Here is a 23,718-nt window from a genome sequence, read left to right as displayed (position 1 = left end):
AAGTAGCTGGGACTACAGGCATGGGCCACCATGACCGGCTAGTGTGTGTGCGTGTGCATGCACACGTGCATTTTTAGTAGAGATGGGGTTTTGCCATGTTGGCCATACTGGTCTTCAACTCCTGGCCTCAAGTGATCCACCCACCTCAGCTCCCAAAGTGCTGGGATTACAGATGTGAGCCATAGTGCCCAGCCTCAGGTTTTTCTTTACAGTGATGTAACAATGGCCTAACATACTGCCTAAATCAAAACTGCTATTCACTTCAAGGGTATTCATTACTTGACTAGCTTTTTGGGTGCATATGAACATAATGTAAATTTTGTGGCTGATCAAATGTCATTACTGTAAAGATATTCCCTGCGAGCTCAGAGAGTCAGGACATCAACAACATTTAAACTCTCACTGTAAACACGACACAGTGGTAGGCACTGTGGAAATATATTTGGTCCTATTTTCCTTACCTGAGCTTGTAAAACAGCAGACTGTTCCAACAGTGCGATGACTACTATACTCTGCACTGAAGAAAAGAATCCACTCTCCCAGCACACAGATGGAGCACGTGCCCGGGCATAGCATTGCTCAAGGGAGAATGGTCATAAACATGATACTGCAGAATTCAAACAGCATTCAAGAGGTCTCCACTAAATGGGGACATGTAGACTATCTGAAGTTATTACAGATTTCCTTATCTCAGGAATCTTCAAGGCAAAATACAGGAGATGATACAAGAAATCATGAAATAGCCAGTAACATATATGATAAAATTGTCTTACTAGAAAGTTATACATAGAAAAAAAAAATAGGAGGAGAGTTTAAAAGAAAAAAAGGCAATGGGTACAAAACTACTCTATTTCAAGCTGGAGTGAAAAAATACAGTGTTAGCATTTATCCATGATAGAAAGGTAGCACAGAAAAGAACCTGAGAGAAAACGAGCCTGTAATCAGGCTCCTTGCCTTAATTAGAACATAATTCTAGGACCAAAGTTATGGGTAGAATCTGTACAGGCAATAGTTTTTGTAGCCACTGACTGTGTGTGTTAAAAAGTACTTTGTAACAAGAGTACACTGGGAAAATGTACTCTTGTTGTAAAGAATGGGAAAAATCTTGGAGGTCATCTGAAAGCCTGATGCCCATGCTGCTCTTTGTGGGTGAGTGGCGTCATGTGGGTATGTTGTACTCACACTGAAGTGGCTTGGACAGTTGGTCAGCACAGTGGAAAGGCAGTCAATTAGGAATATATTGTACATTTAGTTCTACTGGATATTTTAATGTATAAACTGCATGAACTATGTATCTTATGGGGACTAAACACCCCATATTATCACTTCAAAAAGTCTTCTAAGCTTCCATTTTCTGCAAAAAAGAAAAACATCTACTTTTGAAAAGTAAATGTCAAGAAGCTTACTTTCAGATACAAGACTAAAAACCAGATACAAATTAGATAAATAGTAGTGTTAACATGATGTAAACAGAAGCATTTTAAGAAAATTTCCCTTAAATTAACAATTAAGCAAAATAATAATTACGCATTTAGAGTTCATATGGTAATTTTCAAGTAAGTGTCTATTCCCCCACCACATGCAAACCCAGCCTTGGTGCTCATGTATCTCTCCAAGCATATCACATTGTCCCCAATTACTACAGGATAGTAACTTTTTCTTTATCTTCAAATTGCGGATTCTGACTGCTTGGGTAACATAACCGTTTTTGGTTCTTGGTCTGTAGGACTGTCAGCTGGTACCTATAAAAATAATCAGAAGATTAAAAATGTACAGCATCTGGCATATCCTATTATAACAGATCAACAGTTGATGGGGGAAATAACTAAATAAAAAAACATGGTTTTACATTCTATGCACACTTCTCAACAGTATAATCATAAAAATATTCATTACTTACAGCTTTAATATCAACATTTGTAATTCCTATATTTATGTTGTGTCTTCGCAGATCAGACTTGATTAATGCTGAAACAGAGAGGCATCAACAAAGTTACTATAAACTGTTATGCCAAGATTTTTTTTTAAAGCAGCTCAAAGTCTTTCTTACTATTGTCAATTCAATACACTATAATGTCATGATATTTAATAGTATCTCAACAGCCTGCAAAATAATAGTACTTCTCTAAAGTTGTTAACAATTAGTAAATCATTCATTATTGAACAAATACGGGAATGCTAGGAACCAACGATACAAAGATGAAAAGCACAATTCTTTTCCTTAAAGGATTCTCCAATCAAGTGAAACTTTGAACGTAAACAAGTTTAACAGTATATGATAACTGCAAGGTATAGTGGGGAAGTGGGAGCAAAAATGTCTATGTCAACCAAAGAAAATTAGAGAAGGCTTGCCAGAGAAGACATATCAAGCAGACAAGAGAAGAGGAAGGCTTTCTAGGCACAAGGCTATTGTATATCTTAGAGATATTGTGGGTTCAGCTCCAGATCACCACAAAAGAGTAAATATCACAATAAAGCAAGTCACACAAATTTTTTGGTTTTCCAGTGCATAAAACGTCATGTTTACAAAAAAAGAAAAAAATTCACCAGGATATTCCCAAAAAAAAGAACAAAAAGTTATGTTTATATTGTAGTCTATGAAGTGTACAATGGCATTACATCTTAACAAAATCAATGTACATGCCTTAATTTAAAAATATCTTACTGCTAAAAAATGCTAATGATTATCCAGGCTTTCTGCAAGTTATTATCTTTTTGCTGGTGGAGGGTCTTGCCTTGATGTTGATGGCTGCTGACAGATGAGGGTGGTGGTTGCTAAAAGGTTGGGGTGGCTGTGGCAATTTCTTAAAGTAAGACAGTGACGAAGTTTGCCACGTCAATCGACTCTTCCTTTCACAAAAGATCTCTCTAGCGTGCAATCCTTGTTTGATAGCATTTTATCCACAAAACTTCCCTCAAAATAGGAGTCAATCCTCTCAAACCCTGTCACTGCTTCATCAACTAACTTTATATAATATCGTAAATCCTTCGCTGTCATTTCAATACTTACAGCATCTTTACCAGTAGATTCCAACTCAGGAAAACACTTTCTTTGCTTATCCATAAGAAGCAACCCTTCATTTATTCAAATTTTATCATGAGATGCAGCAATTCAGTTATCTCTTCAGATTCCACTTCTAATTCCAGTTCTCTTGTTATTCCCACATCTAAAGCTATTTCCTCCACTGAAGCCTTGAACCCCTCAAAATCATCCATGAGGATGGAAATTAACTTCCTCCAAACTCCTGTTAATGTTGATAGTCTGACCTTCTCCCATGAATCAAGAATGTTTTTAATGGCAGCTAGGATGGTGCATCCTTTCCAGAAGGTTCTCAATTTGCTTTGCCCAGATCCAAGAGAGGAATAATTATTTCTGGCAGCTACAGCATTTTGAAATGTATTTCTTAAAGAATAAGACTTGAAAGTTGAAATTACTCCTTGATCCATGGGCTGCAGAAGGGATGCTGTGTTCCCAGGCATGAAAACAACATTGATCTCCTTGTACATCTTCATCAGAGCTCTTGGGTAAACAGGTAATTAATTGGTCAAAGAGCAGTAATATTTTGAAAGGAATGTTTTTCTGAGTAGCAGACTGCAACAGTGGGTTTAAAATATTCAGCAAACCATGCTATTAACAGGTTTGTTAATATGTACTTTCAACTACAGGTTTCAGGTTCACTGTTCCATTGATAGAGTTTAGGCAGAATAAATTTAGCCTAATTCTTAAGGGCCCTAAGATTTTCAGAATGGTCAACAAGCATTAGTTTCAATTTAAAGTCACCAGCTGCATCAACCCCTCACAAGACAGTTAGCTTGTCCTTTGAAGCCAGACATTGATTCCTCCTCTCCTAGCTATGGAAGTCCTAGATGGCAACTTCTTTGACTATAAGACTGTTTCATCTACATGGAAATTTGTTTAGTGTAGTCACCTTCATCAATTATCTTAGCTAGATCTTCTGGATGACTTATTTCAGCATCTACATCAGCACTTGCTGCTTCACCTTGAACTTTTATATTATGAAGACAACTTCTTTCCTTACCTCATGAACTAACCTGTGCTAGCTTCCAGATTTTCTTCTGCAACTTTCTCACCTCTTCCGGCTTTCACAGAATTGAAGAATTCGGGCCTTGCTCTAGATTAGGCTTTGGCTTAAGTGGATGCTGTGGCTAGTATAATCTTCTAACAAGACCACTCAAACTTTTTCCATATCATAAGGCTGTTTTATTTTCTTATCATTTGTGTGTTCACTTGAGTAGCATTCTTAATTTCCCTTAAGAATTTTTCCTTTGCATTAAAAACTTGGCTGATTGTTTGGTGCAAAAGGCCTACCTTTTGGCCTATCTGGGCTTTTAACATGACTTCCTCACTAAGCTTAACATTTTTAGCTTCTGATTTAAGATGAGAGATTTACTATTCTTCCTTTCGTTTAAACACTTAGAGGCCATTGTACGGGTATTAATCAGGGGCCTGATTTCAATATTGTTGTGTCTCAGGGAATAGGAAAACCAACAAACGGCAGAGAGATCTGGGAATGGCTGGTCAGTGGAGCAGTCAGAACACACAAACCATTTATTTTTAAAGTTCACTATCTTTTATGGGTGTAGTTCATCATGCCCTTAAACAATTACAATAGTAATACCAAAGATCACTATCACAGATGACCAAAACAGATATAATAATAAAGCTCTCTCTAATACAATACTCAACATATCAGAGAAATTAATTCGCATTTTACATGGTAAAAGCATCAATGTAAAACTAATTTTAAAGATCTATTTTCACTTCTTAATTTTCAAGACTTGATCTGTTTGAATTAGTATTCATGAATCTCACGTAAGAGTAATGTGAAAAGGAATTACAAACTGCTCCCTTCTTTGGTATAACAATAATACTTGATTTTTTGAGATGGACTCTCGCTTTGTCACTCAGGCTGGAGTGCAATGGTGTGATCTCCACTCACTGCAACCTCTGCCTCCTGGGTTCAAGCAAATTCTTCTGCCTCAGTCTTTCAAGTAGCTGAGATTACAGGTGTTTGCCCCCACACCTGGCTAAATTTTTTGTGATTTTAGGAGAGGGGGTTTCACTATGTTGGTCAGGCTGGTCTTGAACTCTGGACCACAAATGATCTGCCTGCCTCAACCTCCCAAAGTGCTGGTTATACAGGCATGAGCCACCGCGTCTGGCTAACAATAATACTCTTTGATAAACATATAGTACTTGCCTGGAAATTACGAACCAACATGGAATTACTTATGAAAGAACAATAGTTAAAGCAATTAATGTATTACATATTTCACAGTTTTGTAAGTTTTATTTTACTAACTGGGTAGAGGGAAAAACTTCCTTGTGATAAGATGTTTTTCTTTGAGGAAACAGAGTGTATTCACTTTCTTTTAGCATAATAAATGAATGCTCAAGTTCCTATCATTCATACAATAATGATTGAGTGACCTTAGGTAGTTGTGTATATCCAAAATGTTTATCATTGGTGGGATTTCATATTGAAGGTTTCACAAAGAATGATCAGGTATTCAACAAACAGTAAAAGAAATCTTGATTCACATCTTTCTGATAGATTCTATCCTCCAACTAAGTTATAACCAGATCAAAGAAGCACAGTTTCCCTTGGTATCTGCGGGGGATTGGTTCTAAGACCCCACCTCAGACACCAAAATCCATGAGTGCTCAAGTCCTTTATATGAAATGGTGTAGTATAAACTTGTTCAACCTGTGGCCTGCAGGCCATATGCGGCTCAGGACAGTTTTGAATGTGGCCCAACCCAAATTCACCAATTTTATAAAACGTTATGTGATTTTTTGCAATTTTTTTTTAAGCGTATTAGCTATCATTACCATTATTTCATGTGTGGCCCAAGACAATTCTTCCAATGTGGTCCAGGGAAGCCAAAAGATTAGACATCCCTAGGTAGCATTTGCATATGACGTACACACATCCTCCTATATGCTTAACCCATCTTTAGATTACTAATACCTAATACAATATAAATAGTTGGATACTATAATGTTTAGGGAATGATGACATTTTAAAAGTCTGTACATGTTCAGTGCAGATGCAACCATCCATTTTATTTCCAATTAATTTCAACCCACAGTTGGCTGAATCCACAGATGAAGAACCCATGGGATACACAAAGGGCTGACTATAATCCTGAATACCCAAAACTTCTGTCCCTAATGATGGTAAAGGGATACAGAAGGAAATTCACAAATTAGAAGCCAACATGGGCCTGGAAACAGTGTGAACATAATTCTTGTTTCCAGATCTGTCGTACACCCATGTGCACGGGCAAACTATTGATAAAAATTCTTTGACATTCTCTTTCTCTGGAGATTGGGCACTATTTTCCTTCCTGCTTATGTCTATGATGATTAAATCTAAGAAGTATAAGGACTAGCTAAGGATTCCACATACTATTATTTCCACCACTACCACTTGGACTGCTTACCGCCTCCACCACATTATAACAATAGTAACACGTGTTAGGCACAACCCAGGTGCCAGGCACTAGAAGCTTTTCATGAACCATTTCAATTAATACTCACAGTAACCCTATAAAGCAGGCTTTAACACTCTATTATATAAATGAGGAAAGGAGGATTTGAGAGGTTAAGCAACTTGTCTAAAGTCACACTCCCAGGGAGCAGCAGAATCGGAATTTGAGGCCAGGTCTTCCCAACTGCAGGTCTTTACTACTATTTTTTTTTTTTTTGAGACAGAGTCTCACTCTGTCACCCAGGCTGGAGTGCACTGGGGCAATCTTGGCTCACTGCATCCTCTGTCTCCTGGGTTCAAGGGCTTCTCCTGCCTCAGCCTCCCAAGCAGCTGGGACTACGTTCGTGCCACCACATCCGGCTAATTTTAGTAGAGACGGGGTTTCATCATGTTGGCCACGCTGGTCTCAAACTCCTCACCTCAAGTGATCTGCCCGCCTCTGCCTCCCAAAGTACTGGGATTATAGGTAGGAGCCACCACACCAGCCTTTACTACTCTTATTACAGCAGCTTTGCTTGCTAGGCAGAGTAACTGCATTGAATTTGAAATCTGCAAAATGAAGTAACAGATTCATGTCCTTAGAAGAGAACAAATAATGTCCTGCTTTTTACCTCATTTTTTCCCCTCAAGTTCTGCCAAGCCATAGAGAAGCAATATACAGGAAAATTAAATATAAACACATGACACAAGTCCCTTTGCCAGGCAAATGCCCTAATTTACCTGTTAAAATGATGCCTATAAACATCCAGACACAGAGAAAAATGTTCCCTGCCTCAGGGCCATAGTCTGATGTGAGCTTTCCTTGAGCCAATGTGAATAAAATTCCAAATATCTAAAATACAATAGGAAAAGTAATTTGTTATTACGTTTACTTATTTAAAACAAGTATAAAGTTTTCACCAGAATTTTTCTTAACTTATTTTGTTTATGTGATTTGGTTTCTAGAAACATTCATTGAAAAGTTGAATTGTTAAAACAAAAACCAGGGTCAGGCTGGGCACAGTGGCTCACACCTGTAATCCTAGAACTTTGGGACGTTAAGGTAGGCGGACTGCTTGAGCCCAGGAGTCCAAGACCAGCCTGGACAACATGGCGAAACCCCATCTCCACAAAAAATAACAAAATGAAAAATGTAACTGGGCATGCTGGCGTGCACCTGTAGTCCCAGATACTCTGTAGGCTGAGGAGGGAGAATTGCTTGAGCCTAGGAATTTGAGCCTGCAGTGAGCCATGACCGCGTTACTGCACTCCAGCTTGGGTAGCAGAGCGAGACCCTGTCTCCAAAAACAACAACAACAAATAAACCATGGTCAAACTCATTACGCACTAGAATATATCTGGTACAATAATCATCTCAGGTTTAGAGAAATCAGAGGTTTACCTGTGCAGAAGCATTAAGAAGACCAGATGAAGTACCTTCAGATTCAGGGTAAGTGATTTCAACAGCAAATTCAAAACCCAAAGGGAGGTAACCAGTCATGAAGAAGCTAGGGAAATAAATCCAGAATTATAGAAAGAATTATCAGAAGGTCACATACTGATGCAATTATTCTGCTTCTTGGGCCTATTCTAATGACCAAATAAGTGAGTATTTTGAAGCTGCTATGTCAAAGTAAGGAAGCTTTATTATTGACCAATCAGTCCAAGGTTACAGAACTGGAAAGCAACAAATACCAATATTTTTTCTGAAAATAATTTACTTCTAGTTTAATAAGTCAATTGTCTTTGTAATCAAAGTTACACAGATTAAGTAAGGCTGATCCGTTTTTTTTTTTACCAACAGCATACCAAAAACCAATTTTAAACAATTTTTAATAGTTTCTTTTTTTTTTTTTTTTGAGACAGTTTCACTCTTGTTGCCTAGGCTAGAGTGCAATGGCGTGATCTTGGCTCACTGCAAACTCTGCCTTGTGGGTTCAAGCGATTCTCCTGCCTCAGCCTCCCAAGTAGCTAAGATTATAGGCATCCACCACTGTGCCCAGCTAATTTTTGTGTTTTTAATAGAGATGGTGTTTCACCATGTTCACCAGGCTGGTCTCGAACTCCTGACCTCGTGATCCACCCACCTCGGCCTCCCAAAGTGCTGGGATTACAGGAGTAAGCTACTACACCCAGCCAATTTTTAATAGTTCTTTAAAAATTACCCATTTATATACACAGAATGAATCCTTTAAAGTTAAAAATATTAAAGAACCTTTGAATGAACTTAAAAAATTAAAAACCAGAGTAATAATACTTCAGAATAATAACAGCATGCTATCAATCCTCCTAAACACATCTGATACTTACCCAAGTACCCCTCCAGTAACAAACACGATAATAATGTATCCAAGGTCCAATGTGAAAGTAAATATAACCATTCCAATAAAAGACAAAATATAAACTATCAGAGTAGTCTGCCTAAAACAAAACAACAAAGCTGTTAGCATTTTGTCTGATCCTCCTAGGCATATAAAAATCATCACTCTTATAGAACAGATAGTAATGAACCTCTGTTTTTCAAAGCTCACCTCTTCTTGTCTATGGAAAATGTATCCACCAAAGCATAAATTTTAAAGCATTTTTAATTTAAGATTCAGCAGCAGCAGACTATAAAACCACAGCATGTCCAATGCTCAGATGGGGATACTTTTATACGAATAAAATCATTCTTATGCCATCAAATGGGATAGTTCCCTACTCACATTTCAAGATATGGATCAAATTCTACCTCTTCCAAATGCCTTCTGAAGCCACACCAGCTTATAAGAGTCTCTCTTTCTTCCAAATTCCCTTATAATTTGGGCACTATAAAACTTACGATATCCATTTTCGTTTGTTGTATTGTTTAACTTTTCATATGCAAATGTCTTATTTGCTCCATTTAGACCACAGCATCTTAAGAACAGGGATCACATACTGCTTGCCATAATTTTTATCCAAGAGAGATGCACACAACAGAAGTTTGGTGAATGAATGGCGGTTACCCTGAGAAGAAAGCCACAGTGGCAAAGAACACACTTCTATGCCTATCGAGTTTTCTAAATGTACAATGGATGAAAGACTTAAGAAATTTAATCCTTTACATATGCTCCCTTCATCTATAAATCAAGCAGATTTCACTCTAAGCTATCATTTTACAATAATGAAGCTATGGCAAGTATTGTCTTAAATTATGGAAGAACTATCTTGGAGAATTTCAAGATTAGAGATACTTTTGGTGGTGTTTAGACTAATAGTATTAAATGTATCTTGAGCCTTGAAAGGTACATGGGACACAGTTCCATATTTCATTCATCTATTCATTAATAGTTTCATTCATTCATTTCGAAGTACAGGGGGAAGTTTTGGCCTATTAAAAAATGTGGTGATTTTTTTTAAATGCCAGAGCAAAATATGCTGCCTCTGAAACCCCTTTCTTAGTCTTCCAGTTGGTATCATTCACTTTTTCTTTGGTATTAGCATTTTGGTGGTTCCATATAATCATATAACGTGCAATTAACATAGTATATTCTTTCTTTTTTTTTTTTTAGACAGAGTCTTGCTCTGTCACCCAGGCTGGAGTGCAGTGGTGCTATCTCAGCTCACTGCAACCCCCACCTCCTGGGTTCAAGCAATTCTCCTTCCTCAGCTTCCTCAGTAGCTGGGATTACAGGCACCCACTACCACACCTGGCTATTTTTTCTACTTTCAGTAAAGACAGAGTTTCACCATGTTGACCAGGGTGGTCTCTAACTCCTGGCCTCAAGCAATCTACCCACCTCGGCCTCTGAAAGTGCTGGGATTACAGGCATAAAACATGTGTCCAGCCAGCATTTTCATATATACATTATACTACAGTTAAATGGTGCTGTAGTCTGGGGATACTTTAGCCAAAAAGTTCTTACCAAAATAAAGCCTTACGCCCAACAATATTTTTTTGATCAGAAGGAACTACATTTTTATTTTTGTATTTAAGCTCAAAACATAAGAAAAGAACAAGATAGGCCAGGCACAGTGGCTCAAGCCTGTAATCCCAGCACTCTGGGAGGCTGAGTTACGAGGACTGCCTAAGCTCAGGAGTTCAAAACCAGCCTGAGCAATATGGTGAAACCTGTCTTTACCAAAAAGTCAAAAAATTAGCTGGGTGTGGGGGCACACACCTGTGATCACAGCTAATCAGGAGGCTGAGGTGGGAGAATCACCTGAGCCTGGAAAGCAGGAGTTGCAGTGAGCCAGGATGGTGCCACTGCACTCAGCCTGAGTTACAGAGTGAGACCCACCTCACAGAAAAAAAAAAAAGAAACCACAGAAAACAAAATCAAGTCTATCAAAAGTCAAATATTTCTCCGAAATGGCTCTTTTTAAAATACAAATAATTCCTTCTGAAGTGGTAAATAAGTACTGTTAGAAAAAAAGAAGGTTCATAAGCTATCCAAGTTCTCAAAATTTAAATAAATGTGACCAATAAAATAATGCAACACATAGAATATTGAAACATTTGTTAAATGAAGAGAACCTGCTAGTTAGAATCTAGGTCTTTAAGTAATAACACTTTAAAAATTTTTTTTTTTTTTTTTTTTTTTTTGAGATGGAGTCTCGCTCTGTTGCCCATGCTGGAGTGCAGTGACATGATCTTGGCTCACTGCAACCTCTGCCTCCCGGGTTCAAGTGATTCTCCTGCCTCAGCCTCCCAAATAGATGAGACTACAGGTGCATGCCAACATACCAGCTAATTTTTTGTAATTTTTAGTAAAGACGGGGTTTCACTGTGTTAATCGGGATGGTCTTGATCTCCTGACCTAGTGATCCACCCACCTGGGCCTCCCAAAGTGCTGGGATTACAGGCGTGAGCTACTGTGCCCAGCCAAGTAATAACAGTTTTTAAATTTCTTAAAATAAAAAGCAAACTGTTCTTTAAAATCAAAATACCTTTGGTCATACACCATACATGTATTTACTTTCACGTACTTGTATGTTTTGGTAAAATCCAGCCATAAGCCACAAAGAATAGAGCCCACCATTCCAGCTACTACCAGCGTTAGCCCAATTCTTCCAGCATTGACTTCCTCTCCCTGAAAACAATTTGCATAAGAAGTTGATCAAATAAATGGATTAACTAATTAAGATTCTTCACATTTCCATACCTTTCATAGTCAAGGAAAATGATAAGATAAAATTAACTACACGGTAGGACGATTCAGTACACGTGTTAGGGTAGGAGGGGAGGGCAGGTAAAAAATATATAAAGGCATTATATTTTAAAACCAGAAAAAAAAACTAAAATAATAGAATAAAAAAAGAAAATTTTTGTTAATCCTCTATTGTTAGAAGTACAATGATTTTTGTTAGGATTCTTAAGTATAGATAGTCAAGTGCTCCATAATGACATTTAGGTCAACATTGAATCATATATACAATAACGATCCCATAAGACTATAATACTGTACTTTTATTCTACCTTCTGTTTAGATATATTTCGATACACAATTTACCATTGTATTACAACTGCCTACAGTATTCAGCAGAGTAACATGCTATATAGGTTTGCAGCCTAGCAGCAATAGGCTATACCACATAGCCAAGGTGTGTAGTAGGCTATACCATCCAGGTTCTGTAAGCACGCTCTATGATAGTCACTCAACAATAAAACTGCCTAGTGAATTTCTCCGAAGGTGTTCCTGTCATTAAGGAAGGCATGACTGTAGAGATGTCTGAAAAGGAGGTTAATGGATAGCTTTTACATAGTACAACTGCTTTATCCTTTCAAAAGCAAAGATAAGTCAGTAGGAACTTGATATTTATTTATCTGTATTTATGTTGATTTCCCTTAAAAATGTTTTGTCTTTTTCCATATAACCAATCAGATTATTTCCTAAAAATAAGCTTATGTATTGTCACAGGGATAGTAACTTCTGCTTTCCATATTGTGTGTTTTATAAACTGGATTAAATATGTTAAATTAAAATGATGGGAGCCCATTGTTTTGGAGTGAGCTCCCACACTAGGCCCAACAGACCAGACCACACAGAACGGTGTCACTAGAGCTAGGTGCCACATAATCAAACTGATTTAAAATAGAGCACTTTTCCAGGAAAAAAAAAAAAAAAGAGATTCATAGCAATCCATTGGAAGGGGCCCAGTCCCTTTTGTTTTAATCCTATAAGGAAAGTAACTTTGTAAAAACCAGTGTGCTCTTCGTTCCTTGTTTCTGCTTCCTTCAGCCTTCTTCTGCCTATAAAGTCCATCTCCTCTGTTCAGCTCATCAGAGTACCTTTCTAAATCTTTACATGGGATGCTGTCCAATAAAGGAATTGATAATAAAGGCCAATTAAATCTTTAAACTAAATTTGTGGAAATTTCATTTTTTAACAACTATATTATCAATTAAAACAAATGTAAATATTTGATAGCAACAATGTCATAATCCTTAATCTCATGATCCTGCTAACACCAATTATATTGCTAAAGAAAAATCCTTGGCCAGGCATGCAATCTGATATTAGCAGAAGCTTACCTTATGATATGTCAATATCATTTGATTTAATAATGTTGAGACTGAATAAAAGGCACCAGTCATGATACCTACAATAATAAAGATGATATTAAGTCATGATACCCAAAATAATAAATAAAGAGAATACTAAAATTTTGTCATTTACCAGTTCATGAAGTGACATGGATTATGTGACAATTGTGAAAATATATTTCTTAAGACAGTTGATAAAGGAAATTAAAAACCACTGCCATTCCCTTTCAGGACGTAGACTAATGAATTGAACACTAAATTTACTAAGATAGGATAGCAGAATTCTGTCCTAACACTATTATTATTGAGATTGAGATAGAGTAACCATAAATCATACCCCCACATACAACACTATATATGGCAACCAGTCAAGCAATGGTTTACTAAATACCTACAGTGTACTACAGCCAACGAATGTGCAAAGCCTAACAAACTGTGTTTCAGAGAGCTTACCTTTTTGTATCAAAGACTTACTGAAAATTCATAAGGTAAAATCAGTTAAAGAATACTTTTTTTTGAGATGGAGCCTTTCTGTTCCCCAGGCTGGAGAGCAGTGGTGTGATCTCAGCTCACTGCAATCTCCGCCTCCTGGGTTCAAGCGATTCTACTGCCTCAGCCTCCTGAAGAATAACAGCTGGTTATGAGAACCACAGATAGGTTTGAATCCTGATGTTTCCTAGCATGTATTGTATGAATCTAGGTAAGACTCTTAACATAAATTAAGCTAAGGCTTAAGTTTATTATTTCTCTATTATTAAATATTTTAAGCATACAAAATATTATAGAGAATATAACAAATATCCTCATATATCACTCAGATTTGGCAAACATTAACATTTTTCCATCTTTGCTTCAGATTCATTTTTCAGACTTTTCCCAATCCTATTCTTTCCCAAAGGCAAGTCCTATCTTGAGCTTAGTGTTTATCATTTTATATATTACCATATATACATATTCATAAATAATTAGAAGTATTCTGCATGTATATAAATATTATTTGTGATGGGACTACAGGCACATGCCACTACGTCTGGCTAATTTTTGTATTTTTTGTAGAGATGAGGTTTTGGCCACGCTGCCCAGGCTGCAGGTCTCCTTTTATGCCTTTTAATGTTTTATAATTTTCTCTATGAAGTTCTTTCGGTATATTTATTCTAAGAAATCTTTATAGTTTTAGTTGCTATTATAAAAGATATCTTTTCATGGAAATACAATTCCTATAAATACATAGGAATGCAACTGATATTTTCACATTGTCAGTTACTTAGTAACTTGGCTAACTCATTAGTTTTAACAGCTGTCTCTAGCTTTTCTTGTCTTATTTTAATAGACGGGCGATCACCAAACATTTTATGTAAAGGACCAGGTAGCAAACCTTTGTTTGCTTTGTAGGACATATGGTTTCTGATGTAACTACTCAACTCTACCCTAGTAGTTCAAAAGCAGCTATAGACAATATATAGACAAATAAAACTTTATTTATAAAAACAGGGAATGGCCAGATTTGGCTCATGGGCCATGGTTTGCTGACCTCTGATATGCAAAATCATATTATGAGCAATAATATCTTTTTTCTTTCTGTTTCGTATACCTTTTATTTCTTTTGTCTTGTGTTACTGAGCTAGCCAGGACCTCCAGTTAGATGCTGAAGTGATGACAGTAAATACCCTTAAGCGATACTTCTTATTGATTCTTAAGGACAATAGCTCTAAAGTTTGTCTTTAGTATAATATTTGTTATAGGGTCTTTGTAGATAAACTTTATCAGGTTCAGAAAGTTCATTTGTTGGCACCTAATTAAACAAAAGAGCTTCTACACAGGGAAAAAAAACCCTATCATCAGAGTAAACAGACAACTTACAGAATGGGAGAACACTTTTCTGACAAAGCTCTAATATCCAGAGTCTACGAGGAACTTAAATTTACAAGAAAAAAACAACCCCATTAAAAAGTGGGCAAAGGACATAAACAACCACTTCTCAAAAGAAGACAAGCATGTGGCCAAAAAACATGAAAAAAGCTCCACGTCCCTGATAACTAGAGCAATGCAAATCGAAACCACAATGAGATACCATCTCATGCCAGTCAGAATCAAAAAGTAAAGAAACAAGAAGAAACAACAGATGCTGGTGACAGAGCAGAGAAAAAGAAATGCTGTTACACTGCTGGTGGGAGTGTAAATTAGTTCAGCCATTGTGGAAGACAGTGTGACAATTCCCAAGATCTAGAAGCAGAAATATCATCTGACCTAGCAATCCCATTACTGGGTATATACCCAAAGGAATATAAATCATTCTATTATAAAAATACAAACACATGTATGTTCACTGCAGCACTATTCACAATAGTAAAGACATGGAATCAACCCAAATGCCTATCAATAATAGACTGGACAAAGAAAATGTACATTTACACCATGGAATACTATGCAGCCATAAAAAAGAATGAAATCAGGCTGGGTACACTGGCTCATGCCTGTAATCCTAGCACTTTGGCAGGCCGAGGTGGATCACCTGAGATCAGGAGTCTGAGACCAGTCTGGCCAACGTGGTGAAACCCCATCTTTATTAAAATATAAAAATTAGCTGGATAGGTTGGCATGTGCCTGTAATTCCAGCTACTCGGGAGGGTAAGGCAAGAGAATTGCTTGAACCCAGGAGGTGGAGGTTGCAGTGAGCCAAAATCACACCATTGCACTCCAGCCTGGGCAAAAAAATCAAGAAACAAACAAAGCTGAGATTGTAATTAACTTAATCATTTATGCACAGTCAAGTTTTTTTTTTTTTTTTCTTCAGATGGAGTCTTGCTCTGTCACCCAAGCTGGAGTACAGTGGCACGATCTCAGCTCATTGCAACATCTGCCTCCCGGGTTCAAGAGGTTCTCCTGCCTCAGCCTCCCAAGTAGCAGAGACTACAGGTGCACGCCACCATGCTCAGCTAATTTTTGTATTTTTAGTAGACATAGGGTCTCGCCATGTTAGCCAGGCTGGTCTTGAACTGGCCTCAAGTGATTCGCCTGTCTTGGCCTCCCAAAGTGTTGGGATGAACGGCATAAGCCACTGTGCCTGGCCCCAGTAAGTATTAAGTGATGTGGTATCAAAGAGACCAAAACTCCACAGATACCTGAGTTCACTGAAGGTACCATCTAACGCCCTCTCTGGTGCCATTTTCTTCTTCCCCTTTGACTATTCAAATCCAACCCACTCTTCAAGGCCTAGCTCAAACACTCTCTTCTGTGAGACTCTCCCTGCCATTCCTAGGCCTTCCCTTCATTTAACCTTTCTCAAGGATATATCCTGAAGGCCTTCAGCATGCACTCACCATACAGCTTCCCTTGTGTTGTTATCCTTTTGATAAGTACCAACTATATTGTTGTTTACTTTTCAAATGTTTTTATTATCTCCCCAGTTAGATGATCAATTTCCTATGGGCAGAAATCATCTATCATACCTCTTTCTAGCCACAAGGCATCTAGAGCACCACTATACAATTAGTTGGTATTTGATAACTACTGATGGAATAAATGAATAAAAGAATGAACACCAAAACGAACAATAAGTTAGGCAAACATTAAGCTAGCTCTTGTAGGATTGCTTATAGAAAAAATTAGCACATAGGCCAGGCATGGTGGCTCATGCTTGTAATCCTAGCACTTTGGGAGGCTGAGGTGGGTGGATTACCTTAGGTTAGGAGTTCAAGACCAGCCTGGCCAACATGGTAAAACCCCGTCTCTACTAAAAAATACAAAAAAATTACAGTGGTGTGCACCAGTAATTCCAGCTACTTGGGAGGCTAAGGAAGGAGAATTGCTTGAACCCCAGAAGCAGAGGTTGCAGTGAGTCGAGATCACGCCACTGCACTCTAGCCAAGGCTTCAGAGTGAGACTTCATCTCAAAAAAAAAAAAAAAAAAAAAAAAAAAAAAGCACATTTCAGGTAAAAGAAATGTTGGCACAAAATTACAGAAACTAGAATTAACAGTGTATATGAACGTGGAGATGTGTCTGTGTGTCTGTGCATGTGTATGTCTGTGACGGGGGTTGGTTATAAGTGTGGCTTAAAGAGAATTTTGTATTGGGAAAGTGAGTGACAAAAGAGTGGTCAGAAAAAGGCCACCTTAAGTGACAGGCAAAAGAAATGAATTTTCTCTACTATTGAACAATAAGCCACTATATTTTCTTACATGTAATTAGGAATTTTAGGTTTAACCTAAACAAGGAGGTAACCAGCAAAATTAAAACAACAAACTATGGCATGCAAAAGTATTAATATATAAGGATGAGATGATATGACATCTGGGATTTGCTTTAAAATATTCCAGGAAAGGTCAGGCATGGTGGCTCATGCCTGTAATCCCAGCACTTTGGGAGGCCAAGGCAGGTGGATCACCTGAGGTCAGAAGTTTGAGACCAGCCTGGCCAACATGGTAAAACCCCATCTCTACTAAAAATATAAAAAATTAGCTGGGCATGGTGGCAGGTACCTGTAACACCAGGTATTCAGGAGGCTGAGGCAGGCGAATCGCTTGAACATGGGAGGTGGAGGTTGCAATGAGCCGAGATTGTGCCACTGCACTCCAGCTTGGGCAAACAACAGCAAAATTCTATATCAAAAAAAAATTCCAGGAAAAAAACGGGGGGAAATAGATGAGGCAAGAAGGGCAAAATGTTGATAACTGTTGAAGCTGGGTGATAGCATACACAGGACATGGGTATACAGGAATTTATTAGATTAAATGCTCAACTTTGGTGACTAGCAGTTTCTACTTTAAAAAAAAATGTGTACCAATGGAGGAATGTCTAAAAAAAAAAAAGGAACTAATCCTGATAGAAATGACTTAAACAGTTACAACTTGTAAAACATGTATGTACTAGGGTGTGTATCCTCAAAAAACGTGAAACAGAGAATAGCAGCCAGTGATTCCCGGAGGCAAGTAAGACAGAAATAGGGAGTGTTGGTGGTTCATGTAAATGGTGTTAACACAAGAAACAAAGAATGAACTGTCAGAAAACTCTGAAAAAAACCAAGTGTGTTGGTGTCTACAGTCAAAGCTACACTGTTAAGATGAATACCTGTCACCTATCCTGAAAGATCTGGAGAGAGAGAATATTCTTAGATGTCAGAACTGGTTAAGGTGAGTTCCTTAGTGTCTAGTTTTGATTGAGTAGTCAAAACAGATGTCAGCTTGTACAGGGTCAAAGAAAGGTATTATTGATAGCACTTCCCACATGCTTACACCAGTATAACTATAGTTCACAAATGGCCTAAAATACTCTATGAGAACTCACAAAAGAAGACAGCATTTGTCTATTTTGAGAACTACTTTTCTTTTTCTTTTTTTTTTTGTTTTTGAGACAGTCTCACTCTGTTGCCCAAGCTGGAGTGCAGTGGCACAATCTTGGCTCACTGCAACCTCCGCCTCTGGGTTCAAGCGATTCTCCTGCCTCAGCCACCCGCGTAGCTGGGATTACAAGTGTGCGCTACCACGCCCAGCTAATTTTTGTATTTTTAGTAAAGAAACAGGGTTTCACTGTGTTGACCAGGCTGGTCTCAAACTCCTGACATTCACCTGCCTCAGCCAACCAAAGTGCTGGGAGATTATAGGCATAAGCCATCACACCCGGCAAAGAACTACTTTTTAAAAATTATTATTTTTTAAAACATATAAGAAGAAGATCCATCCTGGATTTTCTTTTCTCTTTTCTTCTTTTTTTTCTGAGACAGAGTCTTGCTCTGTTGCCCAGGCTGGAGTACAATGGTATGATCTCAGCTCACTGCAACCTCCACCTCCCACATCAAGCAATTCTGCCTCAGCCTCCTGAGTACCTGGGACTACAGGTGTGTGCCACCATGCCTGGCTTATTTTTGTATTTTTAGTACAGATGGGGTTTCACCACATTGGTGAGGCTGGTCTTGAACTCCTGACCTCATGATCCGCCTTCTTCAGCCTCCCAAAGTGCTGGGATTACAGGCATGAGCCACCACCCCCTAGCCCATCCTGGATTTTCTAATTTTAGTTTAAAATTTAAGTTTATGATTATGCTATAATTATTTTTATAGCATTAACAAGCCAATCTCATTGAAGTTCAAACCACCAGGTTAAATGAAAAGAATCCACAATGCTGAAAGGCTTACACAGACATTAAAGAAAATACAAGAAAACCACTTACCATAAGTGATCAACAGAAGAACAAAAGGAATGTTTTTAAACAGGTTTCTTATTGAATTCTTATAGGAGTACTCTTCAGGGGGACTGTCTTGAAGAGCTGCTTGAGCCTGACTTGGTGGATACTGCGGTTTTTCTTTGAAGGCTGAGAACATACATGAAAAGGATTATGTATATTTAATATATACACAATATGTAATTAATTATATGTATCTTTCTCAGTGAGCAGACAGAATTCAGTTTAAGTTTAAAAAGGTAGTTTAAGTCTTTTATGGTGAGGGTTTTTATTTTCACCGATTTCTAAGTGAAGAATAGTTTAACGTCCTCATCTCAGTTCTCTGAAACTGACTAAAACTCAGAGATATGGCCAATTCACATAAGTGAACTGCAAAACCATCAACAATATGCCACAACCCTGCCTACTGATTATTCTATTTTTACCTACGAAAGTTTTAATTTTTACTACATCAAATATTCAACAATTCTATTTTTAAATTTAGTTCAATTTGTAATTAGAGATAAACATGAAGGCTGGGCACAATGGCTCATGCCTATAATTCCAGCTCTTTGGGAGGATGAAGGGGTAAAAACTCGAGCCTGGGAGGTCAAGGTTGCAGTGAGCTGTGATTGCGCCATTGCACTCCAGCCTAGGCGACAGAGCAAGACCTTTTCTCAAAAAAAAAAAAAAAAAAAAAAAAAAAAAAAAAAAAAGAAGGAAAATAAAAGAGAGAAATAAAAAATTATCAGGTATGAGGAACCCAATATACTACTGAACTTTAAGAGGACTTGAGTTAGTAACCATTTTCTTCTTAAGTTTGATATAAAGTTTATCATCTTATCCAATTACACCTCTGGGGCTAAAAAAAATCCAGGTGGATTCATGGAAGCAGACCTAGGTCTTGCTAACTCACTTGAGCTGCATATGGAAAGTACAGGGGTAGAGCTAAGAGACTTAAAAGTGTAGTATATGATATCTGACACTCTAAGTTTTAGCACTGTCCATTTCTAGTTAGAAATTTCATAGCCATTCCAGGCAGACATCTAGAGACCACCTTTTTGATGTGCAGGAAAGGATCTACCAACTTTCCACAAAAGATGGCTAGAGAGATTTCTTTAGGGTTAGGCTAAACAGAAGTCAAGACTAATTCATAGGCCACCAATTCACAGGCCAGCAATTCTGTAATTCCAGCACTTTGGGAGGTCAAAGTGGGAGGATCACTTGAATGAGACTGTCTCTAGAAAAAAAATGTTTTAACTAGCTGGGCATGGCGGCATGCACCTGTAATCCTAGCTACTTGTGAGGCTGAATTGAGAAGATTGCTTCAGGATCGCTTCACTGAGCCCAGAAGTAAAGGCTGCAGTGACCTATGGTCACACTACTACACTCTTGAACTCCCCACCTCAGGTGATCCGCCCGCCTTGGCCTCCAAAGTGCTTGGATTACAGGCGTGAGCCACCACACCTGGCCCAACACACTACTACACTCTAGCCTAGGTGATAAAGCAAGATCTTATCTGTAAATAACAAACAAAAAAACTATTTATGAAAGGACTAAACTGCTAAAATACGGCACAGCAGAAATTAAAATAATCTTTGTATTGATTCAAAACTTTCAACTGTTTCAAAATTGTTAACTCCAATAGAAGGAAAATATTGTACTTCATTCAGTCTAAGATCCTCTAATGCTTGCAGTCAATGATCTTGCCAGGTATCAACAGGTCTTTACCTAACCAGGTCTCAATTACCACAAATGTTAGATGCCATTGATTATTAAAGGCATCATTTCAGAGATTTAATGAAAAAGTAATATTTCAGGATTGATACAACAGGGTAAATTCAAAAAGAAAAAAGAAGCCTGTAATCCCAGAACTTTGGGAGGCCAAAGTGGGTGGATCATTTGCGATCAGGAGTTCGAGACCAGCCTGACCACCACGGTAAAACCCTGTCTCTACAAAAAAATACAAAAATTAGCTGGACATTGATGGTGGCACATGCCTGTAGTCCCAGCTAATAGGAAGGCTGAGACAATAATTACCTGAACCCAGGAGGCAGAGGTTGCAATGAGCTGAGATTGTGCCACTGCACTCCACCCTGGGCAATGGAGTGGGACTGTCTCAAAAAACAAAAGAAAACAAAAAAAAAAAACAAAAAGAAAAAAGAAGGTAAATGGATTCAGAAAATAATATTGTTTAGGACTCTTTTTAGAAATTAGGATTTCTCTGCCATCCTTAGCCAGACAGCAAACAAGAAAAAACATTTTTTAATAGAAATTAGGATTTCTTCTTTGCTGTTGTTGTTGCCTGTTTGTTTTTTAAATTAGCTATTTCTTTCTTCCAACAAGGAAGACCAGCTTTGTAGTTTGAAAGAGGGTTAGATCTGATGGATTTATCAACTGGAATCATTTGGAAAATTTAAAATAATAGATTTTGAGACTCTACCCAAGGCTCAATGAATCAGAAACTCCAGGACGCAGCCAGAGAAACTGTTTTAAACACAAAACTCCCCAAATGCTTTTGAAAACCAGCCAGGGAGAAACAATCACTGGGAAAGTAAGAAATGACCCTTCACATTTCTATGAAGTTCTGTAATTCTCTAATTTTCCTGTTTGCTGCTAAAATTTTTTTAAATTAAAGTTCACTGCTGACCAAAACATTAACTGTGATATAACTAAAACTTATCAAACTAAAATATACTTCTATTTTTACAGATCTCACAACTAATTAAAGACGAGATATGACTCATAAATATTTACTTTTTAATATCCTTACATTGGAAGACTGGTACACATAAAAGGTTTAAGTTGCAAATCCTCCTCTTCCTTTCATTCTATCTGCTCTTGTACTGTTAGGATGTCTGTTGTCCTTTCCTGAGTCTTTCTGTATCCTAATCAGACAGGAAATATCTCTTTACTAAGATTGGTAATGCAGAACTCACATAGCTATAAACAAAGTTTCAGAAAGTAAAAACTATGCTTACAAGGTAGTCATGGATATTTAATGAATCTTAAGTCTCTTACCATGGCAAAATAAGTCTAAATGGCCCAAATCTGAACTCAAATGCAAAAATGAAAATACTTCTGGCCGGGTACAGTGGCATAAGCCTGTAATCCCAGCATTTTGGGAGACCTGAGGTGGGAGGATGACCTGAGGTCAGGAGTTGGAGATCAGCCTGGCCAACATGACGAACCCTGCCTCTACTAAAAACACAAAAATTAGCCAGGTGTGGTGGATGCCTGTAATCAAGCTACTCAGGAGGCTGAGGCAGGAGAACTGCTTGAACCCAGGAGGCAAAGGTTGCCGTGAGCTGAGGTCATGCCACTGTACTCCAGCCTGGGCAACAGAGTGAAACTGTCAATAAATAAATAAATGAAATAAATAAAAAGAAAGAAAGAAAAAAAAAGAAACTGTGTCTCAAAAAAAAAAGAAAAGAAAAGAAAATACTTCTTACCAGTCCTTAAATCCAATAGATTTATTTTTTAAATACAAGAGTTATCTTTTAGTTTCAGGGAGTCAAACTATCTTTTGGCAAAAATCAATCCTGTATTTACTAGCTACATGTTGTAGTAAAGTTGGACTTAAGTCTCTTTGAAGAAAGAGGAACAAAAAGCCATGGACCTATAAAACCTTGTTTATTCCTAAATGCCACTTTCAAAGAATGAAATATGGGTTTTTCTTTTGAAACAGAAAAATAACAGCATTCTACTGTTTTCTCTTCTCCCAACCAAAAATTTGCACCAATAAAACAACTGATTATTTGAAGCAGTTATTCTCCATTTCTGGCATTAGTCATAAAAAGCAGCCAAAATATTCTTGAGCAACACACTCAAACTTTTCCTCCTATAATGAATACATAGCAAGTCGATTGCTGTTTAGGATCACTTTTACTTTTTAAAATCAGATTTTAACATTTTAAAAATTTCATTATTTGTCCCTGTGTGATTCAGGCATATATTACATATATCACATTATTATAAGAAATAAATGTTTAAACCCTGGCTCTGCCTCAGCTCATTGTATGACTTTGAGGAAGTAAATTCCTGCTCCCCACCTTTGTAGCTTTCTCATTCATAAAATGGAAGTAACAATAAGAAGCTGTTATGAGGATTACGTGATACAATATATGTAAAATAATTCTGTAATTATCAAGTGCAACACAAAATGTATTGCCTTTTTTGAGGAATATTTATTTTAAAAAATCAGAGATTGCCTCAGGAGCTTGAAATTCTTATAGACTAAGTTAAATGTATTTCTGTTAAAAGTTTGCAGCCGACATATAGATACATTGAATTAAGAATCAAGTGATGGTGCATGCCTGTAATCCCAGCTACTCAGGAGAATCACTTAAACCTGGGAGGCAGATGTTGCAGTGAGCTGAGATTGCGCCGTTGCACTCCAGCCTGGGCAACAAGAGCAAAACTCCATCTCAAAAATAAAAAGGAATCATAAGCAGCTGGGCGAGGTGGCTCATGCCTGTAATCCCAGTACTTTGGGAGACCGAGGCAGGTGGATCACCTGAGGTCAGGAGTTCAAGACCAGCCTGACCAACATGGAGAA

The 23,718-nt window shown here is 37.7% G+C and overlaps 1 protein-coding gene across 1 annotated transcript in view; it reads right to left on the bottom strand.

Annotated features, from left to right (window-relative positions):
- Positions 1-210: 210 nt before the first annotated feature.
- FLVCR1 (FLVCR heme transporter 1) overlaps positions 211-23,718 on the bottom strand; it is a 34,198-nt gene continuing 10,690 nt past the window's right edge. Inside the window, exons 3-10 of the mRNA XM_032289187.1 lie at positions 19,170-19,310; positions 12,991-13,058; positions 11,445-11,548; positions 8,805-8,915; positions 7,897-8,002; positions 7,236-7,347; positions 1,901-1,968; positions 211-1,742 (exon numbers count right to left, since the gene is read on the bottom strand). Coding sequence (XP_032145078.1) covers positions 1,668-1,742; positions 1,901-1,968; positions 7,236-7,347; positions 7,897-8,002; positions 8,805-8,915; positions 11,445-11,548; positions 12,991-13,058; positions 19,170-19,310 — 785 coding nt within the window. The 3' untranslated portion in view covers positions 211-1,667. The remainder of the gene's footprint in view (positions 1,743-1,900; positions 1,969-7,235; positions 7,348-7,896; positions 8,003-8,804; positions 8,916-11,444; positions 11,549-12,990; positions 13,059-19,169; positions 19,311-23,718) is intronic.

The sequence above is a fragment of the Sapajus apella genome, unplaced genomic scaffold, assembly GCF_009761245.1.
Source record: "Sapajus apella isolate SASKATOON/1434 unplaced genomic scaffold, GSC_monkey_1.0 scaffold22, whole genome shotgun sequence".
NCBI classification, from domain to species: Eukaryota; Metazoa; Chordata; class Mammalia; order Primates; family Cebidae; genus Sapajus; species Sapajus apella.
The sequence above is the reverse complement of the archived record's forward strand: the minus strand, read 5'-3'. Positions and strand labels throughout refer to the sequence as shown.